Below are 15,638 nucleotides of genomic sequence, written 5' to 3' on the forward strand. Positions count from 1 at the left end.
TGAGTGTTGCTTTGACCCCAGCATCTGAAGATTATTTTGTATAAACCGGAGTGTCCGTTCCCTGGTGCCAGGGTCAGGGACGTCTCCGAGCAGCTACAGAAATCTCTCAAGGGGGTCAGTGTTTATTCAGCCAGAGGTGGTGGTACACGTCGGCAACTAGAAATGAGGTGATGCCCAGTACTGTGAATATAGAGAGTTAGGGAAGAAGTTAAAGAGCAGGACCTGAAGGGTTGTAATCTCCGGTTACTCCCAGTACCGTGTGGCAGTGGGGGTAGGAACAGAAAGTTAGAACAGATGAATGTGTGACGGAGGAGCAGGTGCAGGGGCAGGTTTCAGGATTCTAGATCATAGATTCATAGCGCCATAAAAAAGTTTAGCGGAGAAACAGACCATTCGGTCCATCTAGTCTGTGCCAAATCATCTACACTGCCCAATTACATCGACATGCACTGGGAGCATATCCCTCCATATAACCATCCATGTACCGATCCAAACTTGACATTAAACTTGCATGTATCACGTGTTGGCAGCTCCTTCCAACACCCACATCTGAGTGAAGAATTTTCCCTCTGTGCTCTCATTAAATTTTATCACCAACCAGCCTTAACCCATGATCTCCAGTTGGAGGCCCACCAATTTCCGAGGGAAAAGCTTGCTTGCATTTACCCTGTCACTGGGACTTCTCCTGGTGCAGGAAAGACCTGTACAAGATGGATGGTTTGTACCTTCACTGGAGTGGGGGCGGGGGGGGGGTGGGAATTCAGTATCATAAAGTTCATTACTGCTCCCAGGGAGGGTTGAAACGAGATTGACAGGGGGATGTGAACCAGAACACCAGTCACTGAAAGGAGGGATTGAATCTAAGTTAGATGTCATGTTCAGAAATACTGTGTGGATGGATGGGCAGGAGCTCAGGGATATAAACGACAGGACAGATGGATTGAGATGTGTTCAGTTGAATGAGAGAAGCATTAAGAGTGAATCTACAAAATTAAGGACGGCAATTAATCTGATGGGTTTATGTTATACAGCCTCATCTCCATCAGTCACAGAGACAGTTATAGGAAGGACATAAACAGTGTTATCGTTATGGGTGACTTCAAGATAATCACTGTGGGTGTTGATTCGGAACGGGTTTAAGATGGTGATGGTGAATTAAGAGATTTCTGGCTGGTGCCTAATGAAACACCAAATACATTTTTTTAATTCAGCTTTTTCTGGCTAACGATCACTGGAAGTAATAATCTGTAACTTCTCTTAGGTCTTTAAGGTAATTCGCAGTGGCAGAACCGAGGCAAGGTGAGGAGACGGGCCGGTCGCCAAGAGCGAGGCGGACTCTAGGTTCGATCAATTTCAGCGCCGTGCCGATGGCCGAATGGAGGTGGCGACGTTCGGGCACCAGCGCAAACCGATTCGACTGAGCTCGATGTTTGGACCCAGAATTAATCGCCGTGCCGAATCGGGGATCAGATCGACGCGACGAGGTTCAGGCCGCAGATCTTATCGAGGCGATTAGACCCGACATTTGGCCATCGATTTGGGTGCCCGAGCAAACTGAAAATATCAGGGTGACAAGGCCCGAAGCCCTAGGATCGCTGTTCCACAAAGTTCACTCGGTTCCGCGTTGAACTATGGGCTCGCTAGCGGAATTCAGTTCCGAATGCTGTTTGCTTGCGTTTGTTTCTTCTCTGCACATTGGGTGCTCGAATGTCTTCCTTTTTATATGATTGGGGGGGGGGCTTTGTTTTTGTGGCTGCTTCTTAGGAGACGAATCTCGAGGTTGCATAGTGTATACATACTTTGATAATAAATGTGCTTGGAACTCTTGAACTTTGAACCGCTCCAACATTGACTGGAGACTCTAATGGGGTAAAAGATTCGATGGGGCAGTATTTGTTTGCCATGTCTAAAAGGGTTTCTTTAAGCAGTTTGTGCGTGGTCCAAGTAGGGGGGAGGTTATACACTGTATCCCGTTCCCGGAAATGAGCCAGGTGACGGAACTTTCATTAGGTGAACCAGTGCAATTTGCAACAAGGCAAGAGTTAAGTTATTGCTCAGGTAAGGATAGTTTTCAGATAGTGTGCAGTCAATCTCGGCAAGAAAGGTCTTTGAAAAGCAGAGCTTCCCTTCCACAGAAGCGGACTGGATCCATTTACATACTAAGACAAGATAATGACAATTATAGCAAATGACAGATTATAGTGTAACGTTTCCTTTACTAATTCTAAGTTATCATTCTCTTTAATGTGCAGATTCTTTTGGCTATCAATACTGTATTATTTTAGTTTGAACGTTGACTAAACAAGGACACAAGGAATTTGAACAAAAACAGGTTCCATTGCAAACACGAGGAAATCTGCAGATGCTGGAAATCCAAAGTAACGCACATAACATGCTGTAGGAACTCAGCAGGTCAGGCAGCAGCTATGGAAAAGAGTAAATAGTTGACGTTTTGGGCTGAGATAGTTAATATGGACTGGAAAGATAGAGGTCAGATTAAGAAGGTGAGGAGAGAAGGAAGAAATACAAGGTGGTAGGTGATAGGGGGTATGGTGGTGGGGTGAAGTAAAGAGCTGGGAAATTGATTGGTGAAAGAGATAAAGGGATTGAGGAGGGACATGAGATAGTAATGGATAGAAGACCATGAAAGAAAGGATGAGGGATGGGTAAGGAGATAAGGTAAGAGAAGGAAACAGGAATGGAGAATTAGGAATGCTAATGGAGAGGAGAGGGCAATTACCAGATGTCTGAGAAATCGGTGTTCATGCCATCAGGTTGAAGCTTACCTAAACGGAATATAAGGTGCTGCTCCTCCAACTGGAGTGTGAATTCTTGGTGGTAATAAAGGAGGCCATGGTCTGACATGTCGGAATGGGAATAGAGGGTAAAACTGAAATGAGTAACCACAGGGAGATCCCACTTTTTCTGCCGGATGGAGCGAAGATTCTTGACAAAACGGTATTCCAATCTACATCAGGTTTCTCTGATATACAGGATGCTACACCATGACCACTGGATACGGTCGGCAACACCAACATCCTTGCAGGTAAAAGTGTCTCCTCAGTCTTCTTGGGGCAATGAAAAGTAGTGAGGGAGGTGGTGTAGGGGCGGGTATGGCACTTGCTCCGTTTGCAAGGATAAACACCAGGAGGGGGATCAGTAGGGAGCAACAAGTGGACATGGGACTCGCATGGGGAGCAATCGCTGCAGAAAGCGGAGATTGAGGGTGGAGGAGGGGAGAAAGATTACCATTTGGTCATTATCAGTCTCCAAATAAACAACTCTGTAAAAAATGGCATTTCTTTGTTCAAACTTCATAACAGTTTGGTTCCGAGGCCATGTTGTTCTCCTTCTGCACAGGTAACTGAGGTTTGATTGAAGAACGAGGGCGAGTTTTCAGATTCCAGCTAATGGTGGTGGTGGACAAATGGAGTTTCCTCCGGGACACCGAACCTTTGACTTAGCTGTACAAGAGAAATTAATTCAGCCCCAGTAGCCGATCAGTCCTCACACAGAATTCCTCTTGTGGGAAGTAGTCCATCACCTTTGTCAAATGTGGGAAAGCTGCAACAGTAAAACAGGAGCATTAGATGGGCTTGGATCAGGTGAGTGAACAGGCTGGATCCCATGAGTCGATGGGACAAGAGGTTGCCTCATGCTGCAGTGAATCCCATTGGTGCATGATGGATAGAGAATTCCTCGGGATGGATTCGATCCCATGATGTATGAAAGAAGCGATTGAGTGAGAAAGTGAATTCTGAAGTATGAGTGAGTGCCTGGATTGTGTGTCTGAATGGTCACGTGAGAGTCCCTGTCCTGGACATCAGCAGGACTCCGGTGGCGTGTGTGTTGCACGTTGTGGAGTAGAAAATAGGAAATATGTTGAGAAGTGGGTGGAATGGAAGAAGCGAGTGCCTGCAGGAGTACAGATATAAAAGGAAAATGGGAGAAAGCTAGCAGATACCGTGTGATTGTTTACTGGAAGAGCGAAATGCAAAACATAGCGATATGATTCCCGCAGTAAGAGGAAAAAATATGAACTAAAGTTGGAGAATGAAAAGGCACAGAAAGAGCAGTCTACCTCAGTGTTTAACAAGAAACAACTTGTAGCAGAGTCTGAGGAGCAAGTAATGTTTATAACCCTCTGCACCCCTGCCTCCCACAGGCACAGTAACAACAAAGCCCACCCCTCAATTGTACTGAGTTTGAATCTGTTTACCACTTCGATAAGAAGATTAGAGCTGTGAAGGGAGCACTGGACCGCACTGCCCAGTGAAATCACACTTGCCAATGGAACTGCTTTGAACCATGGCCATAAACTTCTCATCATGGACTGCATAAATCCTCAGCTCTGAAGCTGCTTCATGAGGATGAGGGTGAAGTTTGTTACTGCAACTACGGGGTGATGGGATCAGATTTAGGTAATAATACGTGTAATCCCGATGTCACCAGTGATCCTGCAACTTCTGTTAATGACATTTACAGTATTGGCTGGCAGGCCTACTGTTGTTTGCCAAGGGTATCCCTTTGCCTTTAAATGGAATATTTTGCCTGAACAAGAGCTGTCAAGCGGTTATTGTTCTTTGGTGTATGTAGCAGCGAATACGTAACACCTGCCAGCATTGACTCATGAGGAGAATAATGAGCGTTACTGGATTGTAGTGTTCCTGTTCTGGAGACCTACCAGACGGACACGTGAGGTCATCGGTATGGCCCCAGTGTTGCAGTAATTGGCTAGCAACATTGCTATAGTGCTACATGATACAAGTCTGGTCACCAATGACATTTCTAACAAAATGGCAGCAAGCTGCAATGTGGTCTTTCAAAACTGACCAGAATTAAACTTTATGTTGGCTGATAGGGGAGGTAGTTGTGCCATCATTGGTTGGAATGATGCACAAACATCCTTGCTATATGTGAGAACATCACCAACTTTAGCCATGAAGATCCCATGTGAAGCAATTAAGGTTAAGAAGTTTGGGCAGGAGAGACATGCCACTCTATCATCACCTTTGGAAGTCTACTTATTAGCTTCACTCCCTGCTCGGAAGTTTGTGCAACTCGAGTGTACAGTGGGCAAGGGTTATTTTCTTGCTGGTTTTGACATTTGTGCTACTCTCCTGCCTGAAATCACTCTGTGTAGTAATGGTGCAAATAACAGCTGCCTCCATTACAGTTCAACAACCCTCCTCTTCAGATAGTCCCTGAGGAGAGCCGAATTCTCTGTGCAAATCAACTGCAGCCACAATCCATGTTGTCATTTACGAGGGAAGGGAATTGGGGAGTGTAGAAGTTACAGCAAGTCAAGTTAATGTAGCGCCTTGGCAAAGGAAGATTTCAGATAGTGTTCAGGCAACCTCGGCAACAAAGGTCGTTAAAGAGCCTGCTTCCCCTTTGCATACCAAAACAAGATGAGGTTGCAAAGGACGAGTTCTAGGAACATTTAATATTGGTCACAAATAAGAGAAATCTCCAGGTGCTAGAAATGGAAATCCAAGCAAAACAAAAAATGCTGAAACGTCTCGGCAGGCCAGGCAGCCTCGATGGAAAAAAATAAACGGTCGACGTTTCGGACCGAGACTCTGCATCAGGACTGATATTGGTCAGTTCCTTTACTGAGGTGGTGGGACCATGTGGGAGTTGATATCTGACAACAATAATGTGTTCGGAGTGATGGACTCCGTCACAGAGTGTAACAACGAATGCTGATGAGATACAGACTCTCGGATAATATTTGAGGAAAGAAGTTGAACACAACGTCGCTCTCTTCTCGGATCTACATTCTCGAGCTCACAGCAGCCGGGATATCCACCTTTCCAATATCCAAAGAAATGATCACTTCAAAACCGAATTCCTTGTCCGCATTTACTTTTTGAAGTTACATAATCAGTTAAATGGAGATGACCATGTGCAGTCAAGGTGTTTCAATTGATTGTAGTACACCTGTAAGTGGAAGGTCGAACTGCTGGTGAGTCAGTATCCTGGGAGAAACTACACCGTGAAGACAAATTAACACTCCGAGCTGCTCTGCAAAAAAGTAATTGAAAAACACAAGCCAGGAGATGGATACAAGAAAATTTCAAAGTCACCGAATGCCCTTGGAATATAGTTAAGTCACTGATCCAGAAGTGGGAAGAATATGGCACAGCTGTAAATCTGCCAAGATCAGGGAATCCTCAAAAACTGAGTGGCCATGCAAGAAGGGGCCAGTGAGGGAGGCCACCAAGAGACCTATGATAACTCCAGAGGAGTCACAAGCTTCAGTTGTGGGAGAGATTGTGCATACATCAACTGTTGCCCGTGTATTTCACCAGTCTCAGCTTTATGGGAGAGTGGCAGAGAAAAAGCCACTGTTGAAAAATGCTCTCATGAAATCTTGCCTGAAGTTTGCCAGGATTGTGGGGGACTCTGAAGTTAGTTGGAAGAAGATTCTATGTTCTGACGAAAACAAAATTGAATTTTTTGACCATCACAAACACTAAGTTTGGAGTAAGCCTAACACCACACAACATCAAAAACACACCATCCCTACCGTGAAGCATGGTGGAGACTGCATCATCCTGTGGGTATGCTTCACTGTAGCAGGCCATGAAAGGCACATAAAGGTAGAGGGTAAAATGAACGCAGCAAAATACAGGGAAATCCTGGAGGAAAACCTAATTCAGTCTTCAAGTGAACCTCGACTTTTGAGAAAATTAATTTTCCAGCAAGACAATGACTGCAAGCATAAAACCGAAGCTGCACAGGAATGCTTTAAAACAACAAAGTTAATGTCATGGAATGGCTTTGTGAGAGTCCAGACCTCAATCCAATTGGGAATTTGTGGCTGGACTTGAAAAGATCTGTTCACTCACCAACCCATGCATTCTGACAGAGCTTCGGCAGTTTTGTAAAGAAGAATGGGGAAAATTGCAGTGTTCAGATGTGCAAAGCTGATAGACACCTATCCACACAGACTCAACTGTAAATACTGTCAAAGGTGCACCAACTAATTACTGATTTGGAGGAGATGAATGCAAAGGCAATGAATTATTTTGTTTCATATCTACAATTAATTTAGATCACTTTGTAGAGATCTGTTTTCACTTTGACACAGTGGAGTCTTTTCTGTTGATCAGTGTCAAAAAAGCCAAATTAGATCCATTGCAAAACAGTAAAACATAATAATTTCTAAGGAGACTGAACATTTTTTATAGGCACTATATCCACTCCTTCACCAGCACGTTATGAACAAATCCACCCTGCTCCTTTCCATTTTGCTGATTCCGTGTGGAATATTGAATATTGTGGAATGTCGAATTCTCAGTCCCAGTCTCTGTAACCATGTCCCTGCAGCAGCTGGTAGATCAAACATATTCACCAGTATACAATATGGAACAGATGGCAACCTGCCCTTCGGCCCACAATATCTGTGCCAATCATAATAATGATCAGACTTTATAAAGTACTGGGGAGGTCTCACCGGAGTATCTTGAGCAGATTTGGGCCCTTTTTCTCATGAAGGATGGGCTGAAACTGGATTGCTTTCAAAGGAAGTTCTCCAGATTGATTGCAGGATGAAACAGGTTGCCACATGAAGAGTGTTTGATGGCTCTGGGCCTGTATTCACTGGAATTTTTGAACAATGAGGTGTGGCCCAATTGAAACCTATCGAAGTGTGAAAGGCAATGATAAAGTGGATGTGCAGAAGACGGGAGTGTCTAATATCAGGACACAGCCTCGGAATAGAGGAGCATCCTTGTAGAATGTGGAGATGAAGAATTCCTTTAACCAGAGAGTGGTGAATCTGTGGAATTCATTGCCAAAGGAAGCTGTCAAGCCAGGACTTTATGTATATTTAAGGCAGAGGTTGATTGATTCTTGATTGGTCAGAGTATGAAGGGATACAGGGGAAAGGCAGGACACTGGGGCTGAGAGGAAAAAATGGATCAGCCATAAGGAAATGTCAGAGCAGACTTGATGGGCCAAATGGTCGAATTCTGCTCCTATATCTTAGTCTGTGTCACCTCCTCAGAAACCTCAATCAATTTTATCAAGCGTGATCTGCCCACACAAAACCATGTTGATTGTCCCTAAGCAGGCCATGCCTTTCTGAATGTGCATAAATCCTGGACCTCAATATCCTCCCCAGAAGCTTCTCTACCACTGAGATGAGGCTGCCTTGCCTATAGATTCCTGGATTCTTGTTATTTCCCTTCTTGATCAAAGCTGCAACATTTGCGACACTCCAGTCCTGTGGGTCCTCACGTGTTGTGATCGAGGACACATAGATCCTTGTCAAATCCCCAGCAATCTGCTCACTTGTTTCTTTCACTATTGCAGGATATATGCCTTCAGGCCTGGAGTCTTATCCATCTCATTGCTTCTCAGACGTCCCAGCACAGCCTCCTCCTTAATCTCAACACCTCTCTGCACATTAGCATGTCTCACTCTGTTTTCATTGTCATTCAATTCCTTCTCCTCATAATTACTGACACAACATACTCATTTAGTACCTCAGCCACTTGGTCTGACTTCAACCACAACATTCCTCCTTTAATCTTGAGTCGACCTTTCCATTCTCTGTTTATCCTCGCCTCATTAATACAAATCACAAGGCCTTGGGATCATCTTTGGTCCCACTCCACAAGGACAGTTTGTGGCCCCATTTGGCCTTTCCTATCATCTACTTTAGCATTTCCCTGCTATCTTAATATTCCAAAGGTACCCAGTCTGACTTTAGCTTCACAAACCTTCCATATCATTCTGACTAAATTTAGGATCTCTCTGCTCATCCGAAGTTCCCTTACTTACCATCCTTCTCCTCACTCCTCACCGGAACATGCTGATCCTGAACTCAGAGTTGCTGGTCTTTAAACAACTCCCACGTCAGATGTGGACTTGTCTGACAGTGGCTGCTCCCAATCAATGCCCCTTGGTTCCTGTCTTCCTCCGTCCTGACTTGCCCTCCTGCAATTTAGTACCTTCATACAAGATATAATTTTATTCTTACTCGTAACTTTAAATAAAGTTGTGATCACTGTTCCCAAAATGTTCGCTGACTCTTGGCTGTCGGTTGGCCTGGCTCATTTCCCAAAACTAATTCCCATCTGTTCTCAGCTCTGCTTGGGACCTGTACATAAGGTTTCAAACACTCCTCGGATTCACTGAACAAATCTTGTGCATTTGAGCAAGATCCAGTCATTTGCAGGGAAGATGAAGTCCCTCACTATGACAACCCTGTTGTTCTGCACCTCTCCATAAGCATCAACATATCCGATCCTCCACCTCCCGGTGGTTATTGGGGACCAATACGATAATCCCATCAGTGTAACTGCAGATTGCCTCTGTAGATGAGCCTTCCAGTTTGCTGTGACATTCCCAGTGGGGTAACCTCTGCATCTTTTACCCCCCACTCACATGTAAAACAATCAAACCCAGGAATGTTGAGCTGCCAGCCCTGTCCCTCTGCTAACGTAATACTCGTAGTGTTGAAATAAACTCATTTCAGCCCATCAGCCCCACCGTGTTTATTGGCCTCACATTGGCTGTCGTTCATTTCAGACTGTCTTGTCATACATACATTCTCCCACTTGCTACTCTAGTTCAAACTCTGCCAAGTGACACCATCAAACCTCTTGACGAAAATGTTGGTTCCCCTCCTGTTCAGATGCAAATGGCTTTGTTTGTCCCGGTCTCCCACCTACCTGGAAGGGTGCCCATTGATCCATGAAGATCTCCCTCCCGCATCAGTTCCTCAGCAACAAATTAAACTGCATACAATATCGATTTCCCACCAAACAGCCACATGCTTTGCATCGTAATACAATCCTGAAAGTCCTGATTTTTTTAACCTTGTTCCCGAAAATCACTTTGCAGGAACTCATCCCTACTCGTTTAAACACTTCCGTGTAGCACGAAGGAGGCTCCCCGGAAACATATTGGCTCCCCTCCTCCTTGGACCCGTCTCTCGTTTCCCTTGAGACCCAATGATCCTTGTACCTGAAGACCCACCCACCTCGCACCAGCTCCTCAGCCACCCCTTTACCTGGGCTTTAGAAGCGCGGTCTATATATCTGGTCATGTATCCTGTTCCTGTATGTGACCGGTCTTTCATTTCCCTGGCGACCCAGAGGAACAATTGTTCTAATGAATCAACCCTCTCATCACTGGAAGTGACCGCACCCTCGCCCACCAGCTGCTGTGCCTGAGGGCGCTCGCACTGGTCGTGGGGCCGGTGGGATAGATGAGGTCCTCGGGGATTTGTAGAATGGAAAAACAGTTCCTATAATTTAAAGCAGGAGAATCGGTAAATTCCCAGAAATCCTCCAGTATGTACGTGGTGCGTGAGGGAGTTTTGTTTTTAGCTGGAGCGCTTTGTGTCGGATGAATCGTTGGAAATTGGCGGTTGTGGTAAAGTGAAGGCGGAGCTGGACGATGAGAGGCCGCTCTCGGCTCTGTCCGTCACTCTGACTCTGTCTCCTCCCCTCCCCGCCTCTGTCCCTCTGCGCGTTTCTCGGGCAGGTCGGGGCGCTGTGTATAAAAGGAGACAGCAGCAGGCAGTTTGTCAGTGAGCAGCGACCTGAGTGAAGCAGCATCATGTCTGGCAGAGGGAAAGGAGGCAAAGGACTGGGCAAAGGCGGAGCCAAGCGGCACCGTAAAGTGCTCCGTGATAACATCCAGGGCATCACCAAACCGGCCATCCGCCGTCTGGCTCGCCGTGGCGGCGTCAAGCGGATTTCGGGTCTGATCTACGAGGAGACCCGCGGGGTGCTGAAGGTTTTCCTGGAGAATGTGATCCGGGATGCGGTCACCTACACTGAACACGCCAAGCGCAAGACGGTCACTGCCATGGATGTGGTGTACGCTCTGAAACGCCAGGGCCGCACTCTCTATGGCTTCGGCGGCTGAAAAACTCCCACCTCCTCCCGAGCACAAAACAAAGGCTCTTCTAAGAGCCACCCACCGCCTCACAGACGGAGCCGTATCCACAGACTTTTAGGTATTTTTAATTTTATACTCAGCTGAGTTGCATTTGAAACAGATTGATCGGTTCCACTTGAAACATACTGCAATTCTGCCTTTCCAGTCGGAGATTACCGCAAAACCTGTATTAGAATTGATCTTACTCCTCTTATAAGTTCCGAACAGAAATCAGTTCACTCGTTCAGAGAACTACTCCGTATTTGTGCATTTAAATCTTAACTGAGGAAATTAGATATTAAATGAAACTGAAATTATATAATCCGACATACAATTAATTGTAAATAAAATGTAATCAAGCACCGTTGCTGGGTGCTCTGAAATTGGCGGGCGATTTTAAATAATTCTGCGCCAATCACACTGCATGAATGAAATCCGACCGCCGGTCAGTTTCCTATTTTGTCGTAAATTGTTATTCGCCCCCAGCCTGCAGGAAATGAATCAACCAATCGCAGTAAGGAACCTTAATAGACACCTGGTTCAGCCAATCAGAGCTGATGGAAAGACCCTTTCCAACAGTATAAAATCCTGTCCCGGAGTACGTTTCGTCTATCTTGTTCCTGTATTTCAGCCTGTGTTCTCAGTTCTGAGGGAGAATGGCCCGGACCAAGCAGACAGCGCGTAAATCGACCGGAGGGAAAGCTCCTCGCAAACAGTTGGCGACCAAAGCGGCGCGGAAGAGCACTCCAGCCACCGGCGGAGTGAAGAAGCCTCATCGCTACCGGCCCGGCACCGTGGCTCTGCGGGAGATCCGGCGCTACCAGAAATCCACCGAGCTGCTCATCCGCAAACTTCCCTTCCAGCGCCTGGTGCGGGAGATCGCTCAGGACTTCAAAACCGATCTGCGCTTCCAGAGCTCGGCCGTCATGGCCCTGCAGGAGGCTAGCGAGGCTTACCTGGTCGGGCTGTTTGAGGACACTAACCTGTGCGCCATCCACGCCAAGCGAGTCACCATCATGCCCAAGGACATCCAGTTGGCCCGCCGCATCCGCGGGGAGCGCGCCTAAACCCGGTCTCCGCAACAAACGGAAGAAAAGGCTCTTTTAAGAGCCACTACCACAGCAAAGGAAAAGGTTGTCGCTTGCTGATCATTGTATTATTGTAGTGGCGATCTGCCTTCTTGATGGGGTTGTTCGGTTTTGCACTGACTGACCGCGATCATCAGCTGTTCTGTGCCGATAGGTTAATTCAGCGAGGGACAGGAGATGAACGCGCTCCCTCCCAGTCAGTGTCTCACCTGGCCCTTCACTTCTCCCACAAACCTGCCATGAACAGCTGCTGCAGCTGTTACCGTTTTGTTTGCTTCGGACATGTCCGGCTGTCCTTGGAGTGGGAGCATGCGGTCGCGATGGGTACAGAGGGAGATTTCCGAGAGCGGTAATTATATATTTTTGATTTTTCTCTTGTAAATGTTGTGTAAATAAACTTTTGTAGATGGTACCTGATTGAAGGTCAGTCGGCAAAGTCGCCGGGTAGTTTAGCATATATCTTCCCCCTGCAGTCCATCCCCAGAGACAGATCCGTCTCTCAAGACGCCCCCTCCCCTCTCACATAGGTTTCAGCAGTTCCCAATCAACTCAGCTGAATCGGGCTTTGTGATGCGAGGCGCAGAATCTCAGTCACGCTCTCCTGGAGCGGGAGAAGGAACTGGGCCTGCAGACCACCCCACCGGTCTCTCACACACACACAGCCCGAGTGAAACGCAGTGTTTCACTTCAAATCTGGGACGTCACGGCCGCACTGAATGTCAGAGGTACCGGGAATATCGGGTTTTATGCGAGAAGTTCCCCCGCAAAACTCATTCAGAACCGGCGCGGTAATCACAATATTGATGATCAGCTCTTTTCTGAGATGTGGGAGGCTCTGAGAAGAGCCCTTGGGTTCAAACACTTAACAAACGGTATATCTCAATTCACTTTTTGACTGCTGTCCTCTTGGCCGCCTTCTTCGGGGCTGCGAGTTTCTTGGGCTCTTTGGCTTCGGCGCCGCTAGTTTCTTCGCTGCCGCTTTCTTAGCCGCTGGTTTCTTGGCGCCAGACTTCTTGCTGGGAGATTTCATGACCGGATTTAAAGGATCCCGAAAGACCCGCGCCCTTGGTCTGAACCAAGGAGCCGCTTTCCACTCTCTTCCTGATGCACATCCTGATCTGGGCGCGACGTTTCCCCACATCGACACCGCTGCTGGTCAGAGCCTTCATGATGGCCACAGCGGACATACCCTTCCTATCGCGACAATCCGCCACAATCTTATCGATTTGTTCGCCCAGCTTGGGACCGGCTGGTTTGCTCCGGCCGGCCGCCTTCTTCTTGGGACTCTTCTTTGCGGCGGCGGGTGCGGCTGCAGGAGCCGTTTCGGCGGGTGCTGTCTCGGTCATGTCGGCGACTCTGAAAAATCCTTCTCACAATCAGACTGAATGAGAAATGAAGCGAAAGGCGGCGATACAGAGCATTTTAAAGGCAGAGAGCGGACGGGGCGGAGACATCCTGCTGTCAGCTCCCGGAGATTTCATTTTTCTGTGTTTCTCTCTCCTCAAAAACTCTCCGATTCCAATTAAAATCGGACACTCCGGGGACTCGGACTGGTCCCTGTCTGTCACTGAGGCCGCAAAGTTCGCTGGAAAGAGAGTTTAATCGGGATTAAAGGCAGCACTTTCTATCTTAACCCGTTTCATTACTGCACTGCCCGCGATCTCTCTCCATTTTGTTGACCTGTTCTCTGCTTTTCGGCTGAAATTTTGAGACTAACTAAAACTTTGCGGTTAATTCCCGCTTCGGGACTGAGCTGGGGAGTGGGGCCATCCCGTAACAGAGAAATCTTTTCTTTTTGTACAGGAGGCGCTGGGAAATCCGGCGATGTGTTCGGACCCACAAACACAGTGATACTCGTCTAATCCACCCGCCGCTTTAAAACACTGTCTCTGAATCAGCAAGTCAGGCAGCATCAATGGTGGGAATAAACAGTCGACATTTCGGGCCGAGACCCTCCATCAGGACTCTGGTGGGAGATGCTGCCTGACTTGTTGGGTTCCTCCAGCATTTTGTCCGCGTTGTTCGCGATTCCCAGAATCTCTTGACGTTATGCTGACACAATGTTCACATCTCAACCTTCAGAGGCCTGTACTGCTGTCAGAATAAAACGACAGGTTCCTCGTCATATAACACGGTGATAAATCTGATTCTGATTCCAAGGAATAAGACAAAGGACATTGTCTGGCCAAACTCTATGTGTAACTGAGAACCTCGGGTCCGGGAAATATACCTCAGAAATCTTTTCTACACTCTCCCTAGTTTAACCACGTTTCTTATAACGGTGATAAGAGCTGTATACAAATCGGCAAGTGTGGCCTCCAGTCATTCATACAAGTGTAATATAATGTCACAACTAATATACTCTATCCCCTGACTAATGAAGGCCAGCATGTTAAACCCCGTTCTTCACGACCCTGTCTACAAGAGACACAACTTTCGATGAACTGTGTGTGCACTTTACCCCTAAATCTCTCCGGCCCATTCCACTCCCCAATGACCGATCATTCATAGTGTAAGTTCTACACTGGTTTGACTTTCCAATATGCAACGCCTCACACTTATCTGTATTGAAATGCATTTGCCACACTTGACCCTCTTCCTTAAATGATCACGGTCCCCCTGTAATCTGCGACAACCATCCAAGTAAACTTGAGGGAAGTTATTCCAACTCATTAATGAATCTTTTGTGCACTGGCATTGATCAGTGAAGGTGATTAGTATGAAAATCATGTTCGTTATCACGGACATATGGCATGAACTGTTGTTTTGATACAGCAGTACAGAGCAATTTCTAAAAAAAACAGTTAAAATAAGAAATACAGAATAAACTAAATTGTGTAAAAAGAGGATCAGGGAGGGGCGTAAGTCCGAAGATGAGAATAGGAAACCTAAAACCTTGTCCATTCTTGCCTCTTTTACTCTTCATATATCTGAAAATAAATCTTTTTGTATCTTGTTTATATTATGGGCCACTTACTTTCATAATTCATCTGACTTCTGTATATTGTCATTATAGTTGTACTCTATTTTTTAAAGTTTCATAATCCTTTAGCTTCCCATTAAATTTGATGATATTCTTTGCCCTCTCATGTTCTTTTATGCTGCCTTTGTCTTCTGTTGTTAGTGATGGTTGCCTCATCCTCCCTTTTAAATACTGTTTCTGCTGAGGGATGAACCGATCCTGTGTCTGCCAAATTTCTCCTGGAGACTGAAACTTTTCATACAAGGTAATATGAGGAAGTTCAAATGCCCAACTACTGTAAGCTTGTTCCCATTACCCCTCTGTTTGATTTACCAATACGTCTGCTGCACAGTATCTGAGCCTATTGGGAGGCCGGTAGTATAATCCCATCAAAATCATCATTCATCATTTTATTTAAAACCTCTACTTACAAGACCTCATCAAAACCCCTCTTATTCCTGCAGTGTTGGTCTCCTTAATCAAAGATGCAACATCCCCCACCCATAAGGTAGCTTTTAAATGTTTCCCCTTCACCTTAAACAATTACCCTGTAAATTTAGGCTTCCCTACCCTACAAAAAGGGTGCTCACCTACTGATTTTGTAAACCTCTGGATGGTCACCAGACAGCTCCTTACTCTCTCAGTAGAGAGAAAGAGAGTCCCAGTCTGTCCAAGCTTCTGCTGAT

General features: G+C 46.3%; 3 protein-coding genes across 3 annotated transcripts; 2 read left to right on the forward strand and 1 right to left on the reverse strand.

The window, feature by feature from the left end:
* The first annotated feature begins 10,305 nt into the window (after nucleotides 1–10,305).
* Nucleotides 10,306–10,958, forward strand: LOC134339673 (histone H4). Its single transcript, XM_063036372.1, has one exon. It carries the CDS (start codon nucleotides 10,579–10,581, stop codon nucleotides 10,888–10,890), a length of 312 nt encoding a protein of 103 aa, XP_062892442.1. The 5' UTR covers nucleotides 10,306–10,578; the 3' UTR covers nucleotides 10,891–10,958.
* A 600-nt stretch (nucleotides 10,959–11,558) lies between these two features.
* On the forward strand, nucleotides 11,559–11,969 carry LOC134339656 (histone H3-like). Its single transcript, XM_063036354.1, has one exon. It carries the CDS (start codon nucleotides 11,559–11,561, stop codon nucleotides 11,967–11,969), a length of 411 nt encoding a protein of 136 aa, XP_062892424.1.
* Nucleotides 11,970–12,874: 905 nt separating this feature from the next.
* On the reverse strand, nucleotides 12,875–13,336 carry LOC134339558 (histone H1.11R-like). Its single transcript, XM_063036184.1, is given in 3 exon segments — nucleotides 12,875–12,946; nucleotides 12,949–13,023; nucleotides 13,025–13,336. Coding segments are annotated over 3 exon segments (459 nt in total).
* Nucleotides 13,337–15,638: the final 2,302 nt, after the last annotated feature.

Source organism: Mobula hypostoma, chromosome 30, assembly GCF_963921235.1.
Source record: "Mobula hypostoma chromosome 30, sMobHyp1.1, whole genome shotgun sequence".
Lineage (NCBI taxonomy): Eukaryota > Metazoa > Chordata > Chondrichthyes > Myliobatiformes > Myliobatidae > Mobula > Mobula hypostoma.

Excerpts from the sequence above, each read along its gene's own strand:
- LOC134339656 (XM_063036354.1), top strand. The coding sequence starts at position 11,559 with ATGGCCCGGACCAAGCAGACAGCGCGTAAATCGACCGGAGGGAAAGCT.
- LOC134339673 (XM_063036372.1), top strand. The coding sequence starts at position 10,579 with ATGTCTGGCAGAGGGAAAGGAGGCAAAGGACTGGGCAAAGGCGGAGCC.